Here is a 19,601-nt window from a genome sequence, read left to right as displayed (position 1 = left end):
AAGCCAAGCAAGCCAACGTTAACTCTATGAGCCTAGCACAAGTCCCAGCACAACCCCTGCCTTTACCTGGCCTTGCCAGTCTGATGTATTGACAAGAATAATGTTTTCTGGCAGCTGGTCATCAGAAACCAAGATGTGATTTAGCTGGTCGTATACTGTTTTCCTGGGGATCTGGAAATACAAGGACACAAAGAGAACGTAACTGTAGGAGATGTCAGCTCTAATCCTCAAGCCAGCAGCTCTGGCCCTGGGAAATGGGGAGAAGTGGCCGTGGATGGATGGGTTGGGCCAGTAACTGATCGCCCTGTCAGCAAGGCAGACTAGGATTCACACTGCTTGCTAGGTCTGGCACTTGCCAGCTTAGCCAGCACCACAATATTTTGCTTGCCTCTCTGTTGGTCACCTTGCTTTTGTCAACCATTACTCCTTCTACCAGGCACTCTTCTCAGGCCCAAAAAATTCAGGATTCATAGAAGCCTGCAACTCTTTGTCAAGGAGAGAGTTAAGAGTCCTGCACCTATGAGATATTGCACAGATGCATTACATAGATCAACTCCCTTTGCCTTTCCTAGCACTTTCTCTTGTTTCAAAACAGCCATTCCCCAACCCAGCCCTGTTTGTTCCTCATCACAGCAATCTGTCCCAGTGCCTTCAATTTATGGCTGGCTGACAAAACAACAAGCTGGCAAAACCCATCTGGAAAATAATATCAGATGGGAATTTATATCTCTGTTTTCTGGAGCTGCAGGGCCCAATTCCCCTCCAGCAGGGACAAAACTTGAGCCAGAAAAAAAGAGAAACAGGAAAGAGTTTTGAGAAAAACTGCAAGTGACTGGAGAGACATCAGTCGGTCCCCACCTGTAAGTGGTGACGGGTGTCTGGAGACCGCTCGTTGTCCAGACTGTTTGCTCTCTCGTTCTGTGGTCTCACTGGCTGCCTCTCCTTCAGAGATGTGCTTCTTCCCCGACGTCCAGTCTGCTTTCCTTCAGACCTGCTAGGGAGGAGTGCTCGCGTTCCAGAGCTGCCTTGTTTGAGCGAGAATAACCCCCCAAATCCCCAACCATCCACATGGGGCAGTCTCAGCATTGAGCAGACCATTGCCAAATTGTGCACGCCCACCTGAGCTAGCTTGAGACCTGTTAAGTATGCTTCTGATAACAGAGAAGTCATTTAAATACACACACACACACACATATATATATATAAATATATAAAACAGATAAGCTAGGAAACATGTTCTCAGGAGCCCCAGGCAGATTTCCACAGCCAATGCTAAGACCCATAAAACACTACCCTGCTGCTGCACAAGTAAAATAGGATTCAAACACATGAACTGTAGTTGCAGTTGTAAAAGCAGCACAGAAAGCTGAAGAAAATCTGCTTGCAAATAACTAGATAAATTACATGGTTGGAGTTACAAAGCTCACATTCACTCCTCTATTTCGTAAAGTTTAGCAGGATTTAGACTCAGCAATTATTTTTTAAGGACAAAAACATCTACATCACATATCAATTTAGCAACAGCATCTTTGAGTCAGTAGGTTTCAGTGCTACAAAAACCTTCCTTGGCCACAGAGTGGATGTGACAGAGGAGACTGATCAAGGAATCATCCCTGAGCAACACTGCAGCAGTGCTGCCCATCAGGGCTTCCAGGATCCGTACCTCAAGCCCAGAGGGCCTCACTTGCGTACCTGAACACAAGGAGGGTCTCAGCTAAGGGCCAGCCCTCCAAAACACTGGCAGGCTGCCCGTGCCCTCCGGGGCAGCCCTGGGGCAGGCACAGTGCTGTGCCACTGCTCTACCTGGTGGATGGGATAATGAGGGACTCCGTCTTGGTGATCTTCCCACTCGGTGGGAGCTTCTCAACAAACACATCTGGCGTGGGCAGTTCAGCTTCCTGCACCTCAGCTTGCTGGTTAGACTCCTGCAAAGACACATGGCACCAAATCAGGAACCCGGCTTCCCAACCACACAGCTCAGGTTGGTTCTGTCCAGGGCACAAACCAAGAGATAATCTGTTTAAACAGAAGCCCACATAAAACAGGCCCATTTCAAAAGGCTGAAAGACAAACATCTAACAGCTGGTGTTGGAAAGAAATCTCAGCATCATCTATATTGCAGCTAACATTCTCTACATGCATTGTTGCATATGCAACTACAGGGACATATAGACCCACAGCACAGAATGCAGTTCACGGTCATTAACTCTCAACTTACATAAGAGACAGTGTCAGAAATACTGTCTCCTGCATGTTTGGTTCCAAGGCTCTTTGTCTTTTCAGGCACTTCTACCTGCTTGAGAAGAGAAAGGCATTAGGAGGTGTAGCACCAGCAGTTTTCAGCCTCACTCTGCATGAGACTGTTACAAAGACACTTCTCTGTTTAAGCTCTGTGCAGTTTGGCAGCATATGCCTGCATGGAAATGCATCCTGCTCACATCAGAACTGAGTGCATTGGACCAGGATACTGCATGGCAGCAACTGATTCCTCTCAAACAGAACTGTAATGCAACATTCACATTTGAAACCTGGGTTATGGTGCCCCGAGAGAAGATCTGGCACCCATCCACAAGGCGCAGGTCCTGCCATTGTAGCACTGGAGAGGCAGTCAAGCACTAAGCCCTGCAGCTGCGACACGGAAAGCGCCTGGGTGCTGTGCAAACCCCCTTGTCCTGCAGCACTGGGTGGCTCCTAGCAGCCAGGAGCCTCACCAGAGCAGGGTTGCTCCAGGCAGCGATCACAGACAAGCAACACGAGTGACATATGGACATAGCAGCTTGGGAGACCACGGACAGTTGCTCAAGGCAAGATTTCTCCTGGTTCCAGAGCTTCTGAGCACAGGAAAGCTCAGACTAGAGTTTGTTCCCTCCCAGCAGGATCCTGTTGCTCATTAGTGCTGCTCCCAGGAGCTGCAATCCTGAGGGAACAAACTTACCCCCTTCACTCAGTATTAAAGCCTAACAAAAACAAGCCTTTAACACTGACTATGCCAAATGATGTGCTACAAACACAGGAGAGGCAAGAAAGCACCCTGAAACTAAGCTGTATTTTCTGGGATCTAATATACCTGTAGACAGTGCAGAGGGCAGGGCTGAACATAGCAGGTAACCCCATAGGGCCAGAGCCCTTCCCTTTCAAAGGAAAGGGAGACAGGTAGGAGGAACCTTGAGGTTGCTACATTAGCTGCAGATAAATAACCTTCTTGCAGTGTAACTTACAGGACTTGATGGCTCTTTCTGGCTCCTGATGCTGTGGATGCTACCGATTTCTGTCTGAGAGCTGGAGTGTGACAATCCTTCAAAGTAAGGTCTGCATAAGGAAAAAACATTCTTGGTATTAAATACAGTAACAACAAAAGTCCAACACATTCTCAGAGAAGTAATAATGACCGTTCACAGAGTATCTTACCACTCCTGGGGGTTCAGATAATATTGTGTTTTCTGCAAGCACAAGGATGTGCAGCAAGAGAGGCCAGCAAGCCCAGGGACTGTGGTTTAGCCCTGACTTTGACTATAAAGGCAGCTTTTTACTCCTTAAAATGTGGGTGGCTGGAGGTGCAGCATTCCCTGCAGCTGAACCGATGCACGTCCATCCCACATGAGGAGATTTGTCCATGCAACCCCAGCACCAGGTGCAGAGTTTCACAGTGCAATTCTAGCCCCGTGTTTGCACAGCTGGACCAGGGTGCCATCCCAGACAGGGCCTCAACTCGTGATTGAAAGACAGCAAACCAAGTGGAATTACTGGCCCCCACTGACACTGTGCTCCTGCTGATAAGTGACTTTCGGTGCTAATATGGATTTTATTTCCAGCTTGCATCTGGATTTGGCTGCCAGCCCTAGGATCCAATTACACACTGCTCAATAAGATAAGGCAGTGCATACAATCAGATCGTGCTCCCACAAAGACGGGCAGCTCATCACAGCAGGCCACAGGACTCAATTACAGTTTAAGGAACTGAAGGCTCTAGCTGCAGGAGAAGCCTTGCTTCATGTTAATGTTGAGTGCTATCATCCTTTTGACTATGTGATGGCAAGAACTGCACACAGTTAATCCAGAAACCATCTCCCCGGGATCAAATGCAGAGGCAATGGATTTTTATTCCAGCATTCACCCACCCCAGAACAGCTAGCTCCTCATCTGTGGTACTGGGGGAGAAGACACGAGCTCTCAGTGTGTGCACTACAAGCCTCACCTTGCTTCCAGGCAGCTGCTTACCCCAACATATCTACCTCCAAATCCTTTCAAGGTAGGACCTACTTGGTGGCAACACATCGAGCAAAGGGCCAAATGCCTTTTAAGCACTTACCACTCCTGTCCCCATCTATCTCTGCTGTCTTCTAGCTCATTGATAGGAAACAAGTGGCTGCAGACTAAAGATTGATTCCTGGCCCAACTAGGTCACTCTACGCTAATTAGGACACTGTGACTTCTGGTAATTAGCTGACATTTAGCAGATACTGTACTGACCTACTGCAGTGCTGGGTTCTGATTGTTCCAGAGCTGTGGTAACCTCCTGGGCCCAAGCATGCAGCCCCACAGCAGTTACAACCTGACTGCAGCTCCCACAGGCTTGGCCTCTAAGTCTCATTTGGGCAGAAATGTGACACAGCTGCTAGTCCAGGTGCTGCATCTGCTTGAGACCCTGAGCCACTCTGCCCATCCATTCCTCCCCTCTACCCCTGCAGTGTCCAGCCACATCTCATGCCTCAGCACCAGATTTCCTGCCTGCTCCTACCATCCCTCCAAAACACTGGCAACAGTTTCTGCTCCTGCTGAAACAGGGCAGAACATTCATGGGGTTGAACAAAGAAACCTGCCTGCAGTCTGATGGATTCCCCCCACACACCATCAGTTCATGAGCAGTCATTGGGGTTAAGGTAACACACAAAGGCTCTGACACTGGGTCAAAGAGGATAAAAGCAAGGGAGGGAAGCAAACTAGTCTACACTGATACTGTTGGGGTCTCCCTAGGGATTCAGCTCTCAGTAAAGAGACAGCGCCAAGGGCACTTGGTCAAGCTGCACAGCACCAGTCACCCTCTACTTACTTTAACTTTGGCTTTGGAGTGCTCAAGACACTGTCATCGTCCTCCATTTCTGGCCCGCTGTCACTGGGGTTTTCTATATCCAGAGTGTCATATAGAAGGTCCAAGTCCTCCTCCACCTCTGGAACGTGCTCTGCTGGGTCCTGTTCTGAATCCAGAACCTATATGCAGGATAAAAACAGATATTGCTGGCTCAGCCCCGAGCTAAATGAATCCCACATCACCTGAGCTCCCTCAGGACTGCAGCAGAGCCTGGCAGGGCTGCCGGTCCCAGAGCACACCCAGCAGGGAGGAGAGGACACACTGGGGAGCGAGATCCAGCTGCCAGTGCAAGGCTACCATGCCCAACAGAAACATTAAGTACATGAGAAGAGTGTGCTACAGGGTCACACATTTCTCAAGCTTGTCAGCATCGGGTTAAGCTGAACTTATCTATTAGATGACACACCTATGAACAAGCCAGGAACAGGAGATTGCATCACCACACAGCCCCCTCTCTAAACAAAGCCTTATAGAGACCCAGTTGCCTTAGCACAAGCACAGAGACACCACACTCCCACCAGCATAGCCTGTCGCGGCATTTACTGAGAAAGCTGCCGTGGCACCTCATCATTTCAGTATCCGATTTCCAAGGAAATAGAGAAGTGACAAAAGTGTCCATAGGAGGCGTTGGAAACCTGGACAAGGATCAGTTGCCACCCACAGACAAAACTGAAAACCAGACGTCTCCCATCCCAACTTCCATGGGCTTCTTCTCACCCACCACAGAGCAGAGAGGCACCTACTGCGCAGCTGTGCACAGCTCAGCTCCTGTTTTTTGGATGCTGGCTCTAGAACAGCAACAACTGAGCTGGCTGGGACCTCTGCTACGAGTGCTGACTCTGCAGGGCTTGCTTGGGAAGAGCAGCAAAGTTAACAGCACTGCTTGGAAGGGTGAGGAAGCACGAGGAGTTACTCACTCTTTCCAACAAGCCACAAAAGCAGCATGTGGACTGGCAGCCAAATGACTTGTTGACTGTTTTTATATTAGATACTTAAGGCTACACAGGTTTCTTGAGCTCTGTGTCTGTCTCATTCTCAGCTCTAAACAGACAGTGGAACTTGTTGTGGATCTGTGTTCTCTATCATGTCTTGTCTGGCTGTTCTAGTAACACGATCAAACAAGCTGAGATTTAACTCAACAACAGCATATATTGTGGACTCCCTGTCTTTGAAAGGGTCAAGTATCATTTCAAAGCAGTCTGCAAAACTAACAGGCACACAGGTTTTGCAAATCTGGTTTTGATCCAGCCAGATCTAAGAAACGTTGATGACATTTTACAATTGGCTCTTGCGCCTCCATGCAGGGCCAGGGTTGCAGAAAAGGTCAGATCTGCTGCAGACTTGAAACTAAATTGAAAGAAATTGGGTGGAAACAGTTTCTTTCAGTTCCTGAAGACTGAAGCAAGATGCACTAAGCAGTCAGAGGACAGCACACAGACAGCAGCACATTCAAACACATCACTTACCTCGTCAGACACTTTAAATCGCTTCAGCAATGCCACAACCTTCTGCTTGAAGTTTTGTTGCTGCAAGTTAAAGACACTTTTGCATAAATAAAGTGCAAGTGAACTGTTTTCGGCCAGTACATAAACCCAGACACATCTGACATTGATGCTTTAGTTGCTGCTTCAAACCAGATTATCAATGGGACAAAACACCTGGCTCTGATGCTCTTATATTGAAATCAGCTTTCAGACCCTACGCCTTTCCCTCCTGCATTACATCAAATTAGGTCTCACACTACCAAACATTATAAACCTGCTGGCCTGACAGATGGCTCTGTTGGGCTTGAGGTGAATATTAAAAAAGAATTAGCTGCCAAATAGTCTCCTGTAGCTGTCTGATAAGATTTTGGCAAGCATTTGAGAATCAAGTTTTCTGCCTCTTGAAAGCTAACAAAGACATCTTTCCAGTCACTGGCCTAAAACACAGATACGTCTAAAAAAAACAAAAAAAACCCAACCCCCCCAAAAAACCCCAGCAAGACACTGATTTTCCAGGAGCTTGCAGTTCATCCTGGCAGGCTCTTATTTCTTATTTGATAAAGGGCACTTAATCCAATTGTGGAACTCATCATTTGCCTATTAAAATAAACATGTTTTCAGAGTGCGATACCCCAGATCTGGGAGACAGAAGACACCAAGTCAAAAGCAACACAAGCCAAAGGGCTACATTTGCTTTTCATCTGCTTGCCCCAAGGACAAACCAGCTCCAATTCGCCACGAGCTGCCCAGTCCTCTCACTAACCAAAATATGCACGGTCTCCAGACAAGGAGGACAGGAAGGACTCAGAGGTGCCAGGTCATGGGCATTTGAAGTAGCACCCCTGAATGAGGAGAAAACGGCTGGCACAAGGATTCTCCTTTATCATAGAAGTTGTTTATTTTGCCTAGTGCTTTTTCCCCCCTTACATGAACTCTTCCTGCAAGCCCAACTGTCCTTAAGATTCGGACTCAGACACCTTGTGCTCCTCCTCCTAAACTGGCCCTTTTCCCCTGAATTAAAACCCTTGTGAGTTGCAACCACCTTCTAGACAGCTAAAGTTTAGGTGAAACAAATCCACCAGGCCTTGAACTGACTCACAAAAGAGCTCTTATTTTTTTATCCTCAGTGTACTCCGAAAGCGATGCCCTCATGATAGGGAGGGAGGATCATTGACATCCCTCAGGATGTCAAGCAAAACTGTCTGAACACCTCGGATGAACACAAGTCCGTGGAAGGAGCAAACCCAAGATGTGGCAGCAAAGGACACGTGGCAAGAGCTATTTGCTGGCCTGAATGGTTCAACAGCAATATCAGAGAGAAAGCCTGTTGGGCTTGGAGCTGGGCAGAGCTTAAATGACCTGGCACGACCAGGTACCTGATTTTGAACCAATTCTGCACACTGGAAATCCAGCATCACTTTGGTGGTCAGGGCTAGAAAGATACTACTCTTATTAAACCTTCAGTTTATAATTATCAGAGGATATATTTTGCCGTGGCCAGTTGTTGATACCTCTAAACAATACCAAGGACACAAGCAATAGGAGCCACAACATCCCTTAACTCATACACAGGATTTTAGTGGCAGATTGAGGACAAATGAGAGTTTATTTTAGACACATAGATTTTAGAAACAGCTTTGCAGGAGTTGTACTAATCTCCAAACTTAGGAGTAAGCCCAAAATATGTGGCCCATCTTGGTGGTTCTAAATTACTATCATTATGCACATGCATAAAACCTTGTGTAAGCAGAAAGCTACATCAGAGCAGGGTCAAGCACAAGTCAGTGCTCTGCACAGATGTGCAACTTGGCAGGCACATGCATAACTGCTGAAGAAGGGTGGGCAGCTGCATGCTGCTTGTCAAAGCCTCAAAATCCATGTACTTCTATTGCCCCAGCACCATGTGCCCCATCTCAGGTTCATCTGCCAAGCTCCAGCCCTCTGCTTGATTTCATTCTGAAGCCTTCACGTGGCCCTCACCCAGGCACAGCACAGGCAGCAGGGCTCCCTTCCACACAAGGCTACTCCCATGACCATGGATCCTGAACAGGCTTGAATTCCACACACTTGCATGGTATTTGGAGCACCCTCATTTTGCAGCCAGAGGACACTTGATACGTCATGAACACACAACCCTGGACTCCCTGATCTGGCTGCTTTTGCAAGGTCCTCGTGGCACATGCTGTGACATGCCCCCCAGGCTCCCCACTGGGCCAGTTCACGTCTACTGGAGTCACTCCCATGACCCTCATGCACTGGGCATCCTGGCCAAACCCCCTCAGTGTTAGTAGAACTAATTTCCACCGACCCTGGTTATGGACGTCGTTCTTACTATCGATCTCCGCTGCTTCTTGGGCTTCCCCAGCTCGTACTCATCATCATCCAAATCCTGAACAGAAAGAGGATTCCTGGGTTACCTCTGTGATCGGGACACATGAGCATTTAGGTTACAAAAATCTTCCTTCCATGCAATATTAGGAACTGTCAAGTCAGGCAAACAGTTCCCTGGCAGACTTCCCCTTACAGCATTTGCTTCAATGTCACCTGGAAGTGGTGCAGAGGCAAAGCACGTGGTGGGAGGCTGAAATACCTTCATTTGGGACCAAGAGGCACATTTGGGACCAAGAGGCTAAACCTGCAGGGGCCAATATGCCATCCTGCAGCCAGGCACAAGGCAGCTGGGTCATGCCACTACACTTTGCCCACACTCTATTGAACCTGTTGCACTGTCTTCCAGGCTTCCAGCATTTGCCTTACTCATTTGCTATTATGATGGCAGAAGGAAAAGAAAAGTGAACTAGAACTGCAGAGAGCCAGGAAAAACAGCTTGGAGAAGTGGAGCAGCCCCAGTTCTACATCCAAGGAACAATGAGAGTCACGGCCCCACATTTCAGTTCTCTCTCACCTCCAGGTGATAAAAGGCAGGTGATGCCAGAACCTAGAGGCGAATAAGACAACTCAGACCTACCCTGTGGGGTTCTCAGCAAGGAGCCACTTTGCAGAAGGGGTTAACAACTACAAGTCTGAGTCAGACCCCAATGGCCCTTTAATTACAGCCAGGGATCTAGTTGGGTCTTCGAATCCAATCAGCATTACAGAGGTGACCAACAAATGCTTACAGGGGTGAGTAACAAATGCCTCAAGCATGAAGCACAGGAATTGCACAGGGATGCTGATGTTTTAGTGTTAAAGCAGCTCGTGCCCAAACACATGATCAAGTAAATCACAACAGGGTGATGTGGGTTGCTGTGCATCCCTGTTCTCCTCCTGCTGCTGCAGCCAAACATCTGGTGACAGTCTCAAACTGAGAGCAACCAGCCTTAGTTTCAGACACAAGCAGAGTGCAGGTTCTCTGCTGAAGCCCTCGCAGGAAGGAGCCATGCCCTAAACAGTACCTGGCCCTGTACGGCATCATCACTGGCCTCCTGCTCAGAAGAGAAGCTCTCGTACTCCTCCTCGGAATAGTTGTCTGAAAGGGAAGGAAAGAGGAGAGAGATCTTGTGAAACTCCTTTAAGGTGAGGAGACAGCCTCCTCTCAGAAGGACAGAAGTCCAACTCACAGTCACAAACTAAGAAAAGGAACACAGCTTTCTAGTTCATCTTCTAACTATGCTAGAACCAGTGGGATGGGAAGCTCCTGGAGATGAGAAACAAGGAAGAAAATATCTAATAGGAATAAAAGGCCAGTAGACAGATAAGACTCCTCAGAAAAGCAGCTCCTTTTACCTTGAAAAGAACCACCTGACAGCAGGAAGTACAGAGGTTTCTTCATCAGGGAAGGAACTCTTTTTCCCCTAGCTTACAAGGACACAATTGGCTCAAAGCAGCAAAACAGGACAGGAGAGTCTAAACTCTTTACTGAAATGATACATCAGGGGAGCTGCCTGGCTTCAGAGCTCTTCCCCTAACTCCTGCAGCAATCCACAGGCATTGCCCTCAACACATCGTTCTTCTGGCAGAACAGCCACACAGAAGGTGGAAGATCATTGTGGGTGGAAACGCAGTGACTTCCCTACGTAGGGCACAACACTGGACTTACGCTGCTAAAACAGATCATCCTCCACAGCTAAACATGGCAGGTAGGTAGGTCATACACAAGTTAACAACATTTAGCATAGAACACCCAAATGAAAAAAAGTTGGAAGAACAATTTAAATGCAAATTTCCTGAATACAGTAGTTTCAGCCAGATGAGAATCTACAGGCTCTCAACCTGCCAGTGAAGCTGGAAGATCATCAGTCATCTGAAACCATTTACCTCAGGGACGGTATTATCCTTCTTGACCTGCACCTTTGCCTCCCAAATACCTTTGACTTCCTTGGGGCTTTCACATGAGCTGACCTGTTCACTCGAACATAGGTGACTCTTGCTGCATGGCTGCTCAGACCTGGTGCAATATGCAGAAGAAGCTTTGACAACTCTAGCTCCAACCCCGTCACACTCCCTGTTTCCATAGCAGCAAGCTTGCAAAAATGATTTTCTTTGTATTAATCAGTTACAGGTACAGAACCTGTGCAAACTGATCCTCATTTGTCCCAGAAAAAAAGTGGTGTGGATGGGATTTAACTCCAGCAGCCACAAACACTAGTCCTCAGAGCATGTGGTTGTACCCTCACCTGTAGACTTGATTTTCTGGCTGGCCTGCATAGTGCTGTCTTCGTGGTCAATTGGCTGACTTGACAAAGAGAAGATCCAGATCTCTGCTACCTTCACTGCAGCTTCTTTGATGTTGCTGAAGAGGCTCAGGACTTGGCCACCTTCTGTTGGGTGCTGCATGACCTGCGACAAACAAAGCAGTGAAAGCAATGCCTGCATTTAAATAGGTTTAAGCTTACATCATTTGCATATTACAAGAACTATTTATGTTAATTGCTTACTCCAGATTTCTAAGTATGGAAGAAAGCCAACACTCTGCAACTACAGGGAGCACTTGCAGGCAATATGTTATGTTAGTCGAGATTTTATTTGACTATTAAGTGATAGAAGGAAAGGAAAAACCTTGAGCTCTTCACATGAATAGCTCATCCTTCAAGCACAGCATCTGACTACCTCATTACTATGTATTTGCTTACCAAGCACCTATTTGAATGCTCACAGCAGGACTTTCCCCCAGAACTGACTGCCCAGGTTTTCCTCCTGCCCCAGCCCAGGGCCAGAAGCCCCTTCCCGCTCAGCTTGCCCACCCCTCAGCTTGCTACCACACACTGCTTTGTGAGCTCCTCACAGGGCTTTAAAAGGACCTTGCCTGATGAAGAACATATGTCCTGCTGCTCTTAAACTCTGCACATACTCACATCTCCAATAGCCTTCCAGGGTTTTGCTTCAACCACAACGTTATTGTTTTATTTTGTCTTTTTTTTCTTTTTAAAATGTGTCAGTACAGTTTAGGGGTCATCATACTGTAAGCTGCAAAGGGGTGAAGGGGTTTAGGAAAGGACACAAGATTTGTTTACCCCAAGTTCTCAATTTCAAAAGTATTCCAGATGAGCTGGAAAAGAAAAACGAACCTTCGAAATTCTATAACTATCAAGCTTCAGATGGCTGACATTACAAAAAAGACATGAGGAAAACCACATGCTACCCTCCAGCAGCAAATGCCCAATACTTGGAAGTTCCCTGATGGCTCTAATTAACAAGACCACACACTTTCTGCCTTACTGCAGTATTTAATTTCTAGCTCTTAGACAAACCAAATATAGTACAGCAAAAATATCAGCTGCAACACCATAAATCAGTATTTAGCCAATTCAAAAGGAGAATTCCCCATTTAACCCAAGTTTAAGGGAAGCTTAACTCACAAATGAGCGCTCTTTATAATTAATACAGTAATAGCTCAGCACAACATAGCATGAACTTATTCTGGATGGAACCAATTTGTTGACAGAATAAAGCCTGATGAAAAAGGTTGGTGTTAAACCAAGCTTGCTACTGCTAAGCCCTTGCTAAATGTTTAAAAGGACCCAGAGCACAGATTAAACAAGGCGTGAAATAACAAAGCACAGAGCTAAGCTCTCCAGAAGGCTTTAGTGCATAATTCACCCACACTCAATTCCACCATTAATTCTAACTGCAAATCTGCAGATTTTATCATTTACCTCTCATGAGCAGCACCCCACTACATTGCCACGAATAGCCATGAAATGAGAACAGCAAAAGGGGTTTCAAGCAAAATGGCAGAGGGTATTTGATAAAAAACCCTAACGCAGCTGCTTTAACCCTAGTATTTCCTTAGCATTTGAACATTTGCCCTAGTGACCCTAATGATCTTGCTTTAGGCTTCTGAAATAAGATACTCTACATTTAAGACTAACCTGAGATGAGTGCACGTGTTAGCTGAACTGAACCAAACACTACACATTGCGGTGTCTTTTCCCCAAAATATGGCACTCAAGAATATTTAGCATTTTTTAACATCATGCTTAAGTGTCCTGAATACCAATTCCCCTAATCTTAAAAGAAAACCTCACAACATAATAAGTCAACCTTGTGATTTTTTTTTTTGTTCTCCAGATACTATCCAGAAAATTCACAATATTATTACTTGGTGCTAAAACCTGTTTAAAATCTTACTCTGTGAGCCCTGTCTACAATTTCTTAGACAGATAAATGCAATCCATGCAGGTGCTTCTTAATGAGGAAAATGGCAGTGTTGGGTTTAATGCAAAGAGAACGGAGAAGTGTCCACCCTTGAGAAGAGAGACGCAGCAAGGCTGCTCACCTCAGCCATGTTGATGGAGCCCACAGCCAGGGTCTTGTAGCCCAGGATCGTCCGGTTCTTGTAGCGCTTCCGCCGCTGCAGCATGATCTGAAGCTTGTTGCCTTCTCTCTTCAGGAAGTGAGGGTACTGAGGAGGCAAACACAACGGGGAGGTTTGTGTCCCTTGAGGTTACCTGTCAGCTGCCCAGTTTGCATGTAAACCACGTCCCTAGAGGTTCCTGCACAGGACTTTTAGAGGCACCTAGAGCCAAATCAGCATTTGGGCCCGAGCAGGTTGCTGCAGCACAGGCCACAAACCACAGCTCCAGTCACACTTGGTCCCAGGCCAGCTCAGTTGCAACAGCTAGAGTTTTCAGGGATTAAACTTGCAGGCTCAGGCCATACATGTGCACACTTGCACCAGAGGTGTGTTTCCTGGCCACCTCTGATGAACATTCACAGAGATGATAAAAAAATCCCCAGGGTCACAGAGACAACCAGACCACACAGCTGCCCCCGGAAGCACAAGGGCCTCTGGAGAAAAAGCAGAGTTGTTCCCACTGCACAGACAAGCTATTTTTAACTCCAGCCCCAGGTTATCAGCTCTGCAGCACAGTTTCAACCCCAAACTTCTCAGTAATTGCCAGCCCAGGGCACAGATGGGAGAGGAAAACAGTCCAGCTCAAAACATTTGAAGTCAAAACTTTCAGAGAAAGCAGCAGGCTTCGAGTTGAGCAAACACGGGGCCAGCACACACACACCAGAGCAGCTAGAGAAGTTCTTTCTGAAGCCTCAGTGACATAATCCCTTCCATCTGGAAAGGTTTATTAGAACAAGCACGTGAACTAACACACCACAGAGACACAATGCTGTGCTTGGAATGTCTGGAGAATTTCACTTTATGCAGGAAGGGCTATGGAAAAGCACAGCTGTGCTAGGAGCCAGGATGATGCCAGCTCACCTGCAAGCAAGGCTTAGCCCAAGCTAGCAAGGTGAGACAGGATCACACCCATCACTACCCTGGTTGTGTAACAGAGCCACAAGAAAGCGTCCCTTCTGCTGGAGCCAAGGCCTGCCAGACACAGAGGCTGCACAATGCTGACAAGGAAAGGCTCTTGGCGAGGGACGAGAGTTTTGCAGAGGAGGAACAGCACAGAAGGAGGTGACTGAGGACACAGGAGGCTGCAAAGGCAGACCTGCAGCACCCTGCGTGCACGGCGAGGGCAGGGAGCAGTCTGAAATGTGCATGCACTCGGGCTCTGCCGCCTGCTGTACCCCGGGCCCTGCTCAGGCTGTATCTGGCTTCAGCCACCATTACTAGCTAGAACAGCTTCCAGACACCATCCAATTAGGAAACAATAAACACTGTCATAGAAGTCCTGCTGTGCCATTTCAGGAAGGCTTCCCAGGCCTCACTGCAATCCAAGAGCCCTAAATCCTTCCTGCAGCCAGAGACCAACAGCACCTCTCTGTGTTAACCCTGCTCGCTTCTCACGCTCCTCTTCTGGAGGCTTCCCTGCTCACGAGGTAGCACCGAGGGCAGCATGAACCAGAAAAGAAAGGAGCCAAGAAAATGGTTATCCCAGGAAAGAGAGGAGCCAATAAAACATAGTTGTTCCAGGCCCCAGCTTTTCCTATACCTCTGGAGTCAAGAGGAGACTCTGCTTCCCAGAATAGTGCCTTCCCAGGCAATTCCAGATCAGAGGTTCTCCTGTCTCATCTCCAAAACTACATTCCTATCAGCCTGATCTTCCATGCTATTCTCCACAGCCGCCTGTCTCCAGTGCTCACTCTTAAGAATGGCAACAGAAGTCAAAAAAAAGCCTTTGGGTCTGCCAAGGCCACAACGTGAGGAGGGGCAAAGAAGGATGTTCCCGTGGGACCCACAAAGCAGCTCTGCTCACGGAAAAGCAGCCGCCCCAACCACCAGTGCGTTACCTGCAGCGAGAAGGTCAGCGCAAGCTCCGTCTCCACGTGTCCGCTCGGGGGCAACACAATCTCGTGGGACCTCAGGATGCGCTTGGAGCCCTGCTCAGAGATCAAACACAGCGGGTGAATCTCCCGGCACCCACCCCGGGCACAGCCCAGCCCCACGGCAGCTCCTCCAGCAGCGGGACAGGGCAGCCCCCGCTACCGCGAGTCCTGCCCTCCCTGATACCATCGCACCACCTGAGCTGCCTCTGGGCTGCACAATCTACCTTGTCCCAGAAAAAGAGAGATAAAGGCAGCAGCTCTTGCAAATAGAAGGTTTTGAGAGCTGAAAGGAGTGGGCTTTGACCCGTGGGCATTGCCAGGGCCTCATCAGTGGAGTCCACCTTGCAGAGGTGCCCTGGATGGGGCACCGGGCAGGAACGCTAGGCTGAAACGGAGGTAGCCCTGGCCCAAGGTCTCACCCCAGCCCTGCTTATTCAAAGCTGGGAAGTGTTTTCAGGGACTAGCACAGAGAAAATGAAGAGACAGATCCAACCTTGCACTTGTGTGAAATATTAATGAGATGAAAGGGAGATATTTGACTAATGAAGATTTGGGCATATTTACTGTCCCTAACTGCAACAAAGCAGCTTTTGTTCTGCCAAACCCCAGCATTCAAAAGCTATGAGTCAGTCCCCATCCCCCAAGTTAAAGTCTTGTTTTAAAAGTCATTTTATGATTGTAGCCAGTACCTACCAAGCTCTTCACCTGCGGGGCTGAGAGGCTGCAGTGTCACATTTACATCCCTGGGGTTAACTATGAAGGACTTTTTTTTTTTTTTTCTTTGTTTTAATGGGCTCCCCCAGCTCAGGAAAAGGTGGAAATTTTAAACATCCTAATAACTCCAAATAATTGGGATGGTAAAAAAAAAAAAAAAAAAAAGGGTGGTGGAGATGGTGAAAGAAAACAGTAGGCATTGCAGCAGTCTGGAAAGCTGATGGGATTGCAGGACAGCTCCAAATCAATACTGTGTTTGCACTGCTATATACTAACCAAGTTACTGGACTATTTGCTGTATAAGCATTTGATTTCACATAATGGAGAATTTTTCAGGGAAAGCTAGCAGGCAAGCACGAGACCAAGTGCTGCCTAGCAAGCACTTGTGGGCTGTTCAAACACAGTGGCAAGTTTCAGAGGTCTCTGGCTCAATATTCTGCTGAGACTGCAGATCTGCTATATCTACATAGGCCATTCTCCCAGAAGAACTGTCGCTTCCCCCAAAAAAGGAGCATGTGGAAAACTGGAGATCGGAACACAGCCGAGCAGAGCAGGGAGAGCACACAAAGGCCTCTCCACGTCCCAAAAAGCACGTGGAAGAGCAAGCCTTGCCAGGGGCAGCAGCATCTCCGTTGCCTTGGTGCAGAGCTCCTAGCAGTGGCAATGTTGCTTTTCTTGTTATGCAACACAAAATCCACTGGAAGACCAAATATAGCTGCTTTTTAAAAAGTTATTGCAAATAAATAGAGCACTGGCTCATGAAATGCAGTTGACAACTCTTTGAAGATCGCTGTTCAGGAGGCTGCAAGGAGACATGGGAACGCAGGTAACATGAGCTCATTAGATCTGAATCCAGTCAGCCCCTCTGGAAAGGCTCCAGTGACAGACACCTCTCTCTTGCAATTCCCCATTAAAAAAGAAAAAAAGAGAGTCAGTCATTCAACAGGGATCATCTATTTGACAATCCAGTATCACCAGTGTCAAAGCAGCCATGTCAGAAACGTGAGCACTGGCGAATTTGGTGATCCTGAAAGAGCCTGTCAGCACTGCAGCAATAACTGCAAGCACAGAAGTTCTGCATTCAAACCTTTTAATCAGGGGGAGTTTCATATCACCCTGTGTCTCTTCCCAGAGTTGCTACTGACCCATTTTTAAAGAGCATCATCCCAAGGAAATAGGGGTGAGGATGGGATCACAGCCACGGTGGGCATCCTGTAATCAGCTGTAGGAGCATCAAGGGCAAAGGAAGAAGGGTGCAGGCACCCGAGCTGTGGCCGAGCACCCCAAACTTCCCAAACAATGCAGGGTGAGCCCTTTTGCTCCCACTTGCTCAGGAATAACAGCACTGCCCTGCAGCAGGGGGGACTGCGGTGACCTGCTCCAGTGCCGGAGTCACTGCAGCGAGGCAGATCAGGACAGCATCCAAAATAGACCTAACTGTGAAATAGGCCTAACCCTCCCAACTGCTAAACCTCTCTTTGAGCGTGCAGATCTGAGGCAGCATTTCTGACCTTTTCACACAGAGAAGGTGTAAACAGCCAGCAGTAACCTTGACCGGGGCAGAATATTTTGCTCTAGCAGAAGTACTAGGCTCTCCAACCCAGGTCTGACCCACTCCATCAGTGACAAGCCTCAGGCTTTTACAGTCGGGAGTACAAACATATGGAAGGCTTTCAGCTTTGATAAGCAATATTCTGACAACCTGAAAGCCCACAGCTGTGCATCTTCAGAGACCCCACAGAATGCAGTTCTGCGAGCGTATTCCCTACCTTTCTGCTCCCTGCTGTACACATGTGAGCCTTCTGCATTCCTTGTGCTGCCCACTTCCCTCAGCCCCCACACCCTGCCTCTCAAGCTCACCAAAGGGGAAGCAATCCCTTATTCCTCCTCACAGAGCAAGGGCAGCCACAAGCAAAGGCAGGAGCTGCAGTCCCCATTGCCTGTGCTCTGATGATGCTCAGGGAGCAAGAGCAAGGCCAGGCATCGCTCCACTTTTGCTTTCCCTTGCAAAGAAAGCATCTCCTGACATTCCAGACCATAGTCTTGGGGACAAAGTCATCCCGCTCCAGGAAAGTCCCAGACCCACAATCACTGGCCTCATGCTACCAAAACCCTCAGGGGACTGCAAATTTCACAGGGGAAGAAGAGGAGGGAACTGCAGCACAGACATTTGAAACTAAGTGGTATTCTCCAAACTACAGCTACTGGGTAGGTTGGTTCATTGGTCTTAAACACAGAGCTACACACTTTTATACTGGCCGGGCTGCTCGGAGATGAGAGATGTTGTTTGAAACCCCAGCTGCTTGGTTTTGCATTATACACCCGTGACCATTTCAGCTTCCATGCTAGATTCTGTGTGCTTTAACACAACCAGATCTCTGCAGGGGTTTGTCTGGCTTTTTATTGAAAAGCAGCAGCCTTTCAGCATGATTAATTGTGCTTTTCTACCTAGAGGTCTGTGAGGTTTTCAGTCGGTGCTGTGGCATTTCCAGTGGTGGGAGCACTTGAGCCAGACCGACACTGAGGCACAGCAGGACTGAGCCCCCTCCTCCCCAACGTGCCTCCAGACAGTGTGACCTATACGTAGACACAGAATTAAATGGCACAAATCTGTGCTATGTTATTTACCTAGGACAATAATATGTTAGGGAAACAAAGCAGTATGTGCAGGTGCCCTACAAACTCCCTACAAGCGCCTAGCTACAAAGTGACTGTGATTCCTGACATTACAGCTGCCCCTGAAAAAACAGCCACAGAAGCCCATCAATGACAGGAAGCCCAAACCAGGCTCCTCCCAAACCAGGACCAAGTGACCAAAGATGTTATGTCCTAAAGCTGAAGCATGTTGGAGATTCAGCCTTAAGTTCGGCCTGGAAAGAACTGCTGACACCATACGATATATAACACATCTTTACATTCAGACAAGCTCACAATGAGCCCTCAGTGTGCAGAATGCTTTGCTTGCAACAGGGAAATTCAGGAGGAGCATGGGAGAAAGACAACAAAAGACTGTCTCCTTATCCTGAATACCCTGATGTATTTGGGAAACAGCCTGTGGTGGCAATGGACCCTCACAGGGAGAAGCTTAGCTCACATATCTGCCAGTATTTTCACCCAGGCAACACATTTAATTCTTAAAAACTAGGCAGTAATTACCTGCATTTTGACAGCAATGACCACAGAAATAAGCTCCTTATCCAATTCCTTTAAGACAACCAGTTTCTTCAGTGTCAAGCTGCACAACCTGCAAACAGGAACAGAAGAGAAACAGTTATATTCATGCCTGAAAAAGGAAATGCTCCAAACACCTTTCCCACAGAGCAGTATCTCAGATTGAGGGAGAAGTGACTCCAGCTGCAAGCCACACACAAATATAGAAATAAAGACAGCAGAAATATCTGGGGTTTCCCAGGCTTTCCAGAGTGAACTTTCCAACCCACAAGGACATGGACAGTGGGTAGACATTGCTGTTTGATATGGATCCCTGGCCACATGGGAGCAGCTCACAGCACGGGTTTCCAAAGGCCTGGGAATCCTTGCTTGGAATCAGAGCAAAAGCTTTACGGTCAGAGGAATTAAATTCCAGAAAAAAAAAATCCCAGGGTCAAGCCCAAGTCAGGCCAATTATAAATTCCTCTGCAGAG

The 19,601-nt window shown here is 47.7% G+C and overlaps 1 protein-coding gene across 1 annotated transcript in view; it reads right to left on the bottom strand.

Moving 5' to 3' along the window:
* The window catches only part of PACS2 (phosphofurin acidic cluster sorting protein 2), a 38,640-nt gene extending 19,472 nt beyond the window's left edge, over nucleotides 1-19,168 (bottom strand). Inside the window, exons 1-13 of the mRNA XM_026043795.1 lie at nucleotides 19,114-19,168; nucleotides 15,208-15,297; nucleotides 13,292-13,417; nucleotides 11,190-11,352; nucleotides 9,969-10,042; nucleotides 8,906-8,962; nucleotides 6,556-6,615; nucleotides 5,051-5,208; nucleotides 3,219-3,309; nucleotides 2,219-2,296; nucleotides 1,804-1,925; nucleotides 859-994; nucleotides 67-171 (exon numbers count right to left, since the gene is read on the bottom strand). Of these exons, the coding sequence (XP_025899580.1) occupies nucleotides 67-171; nucleotides 859-994; nucleotides 1,804-1,925; nucleotides 2,219-2,296; nucleotides 3,219-3,309; nucleotides 5,051-5,208; nucleotides 6,556-6,615; nucleotides 8,906-8,962; nucleotides 9,969-10,042; nucleotides 11,190-11,352; nucleotides 13,292-13,417; nucleotides 15,208-15,297; nucleotides 19,114-19,119 (1,266 nt within the window). The 5' untranslated portion in view covers nucleotides 19,120-19,168. The remainder of the gene's footprint in view (nucleotides 1-66; nucleotides 172-858; nucleotides 995-1,803; nucleotides 1,926-2,218; nucleotides 2,297-3,218; nucleotides 3,310-5,050; nucleotides 5,209-6,555; nucleotides 6,616-8,905; nucleotides 8,963-9,968; nucleotides 10,043-11,189; nucleotides 11,353-13,291; nucleotides 13,418-15,207; nucleotides 15,298-19,113) is intronic.
* Nucleotides 19,169-19,601: the final 433 nt, after the last annotated feature.

Source organism: Nothoprocta perdicaria, unplaced genomic scaffold, assembly GCF_003342845.1.
Source record: "Nothoprocta perdicaria isolate Ctin4 unplaced genomic scaffold, notPer1 scaffold_34, whole genome shotgun sequence".
Classification (NCBI taxonomy): Eukaryota; Metazoa; Chordata; class Aves; order Tinamiformes; family Tinamidae; genus Nothoprocta; species Nothoprocta perdicaria.
Note: the sequence above shows the minus strand (reverse complement) of the source record. Positions and strands in the feature narration are given on the sequence as shown.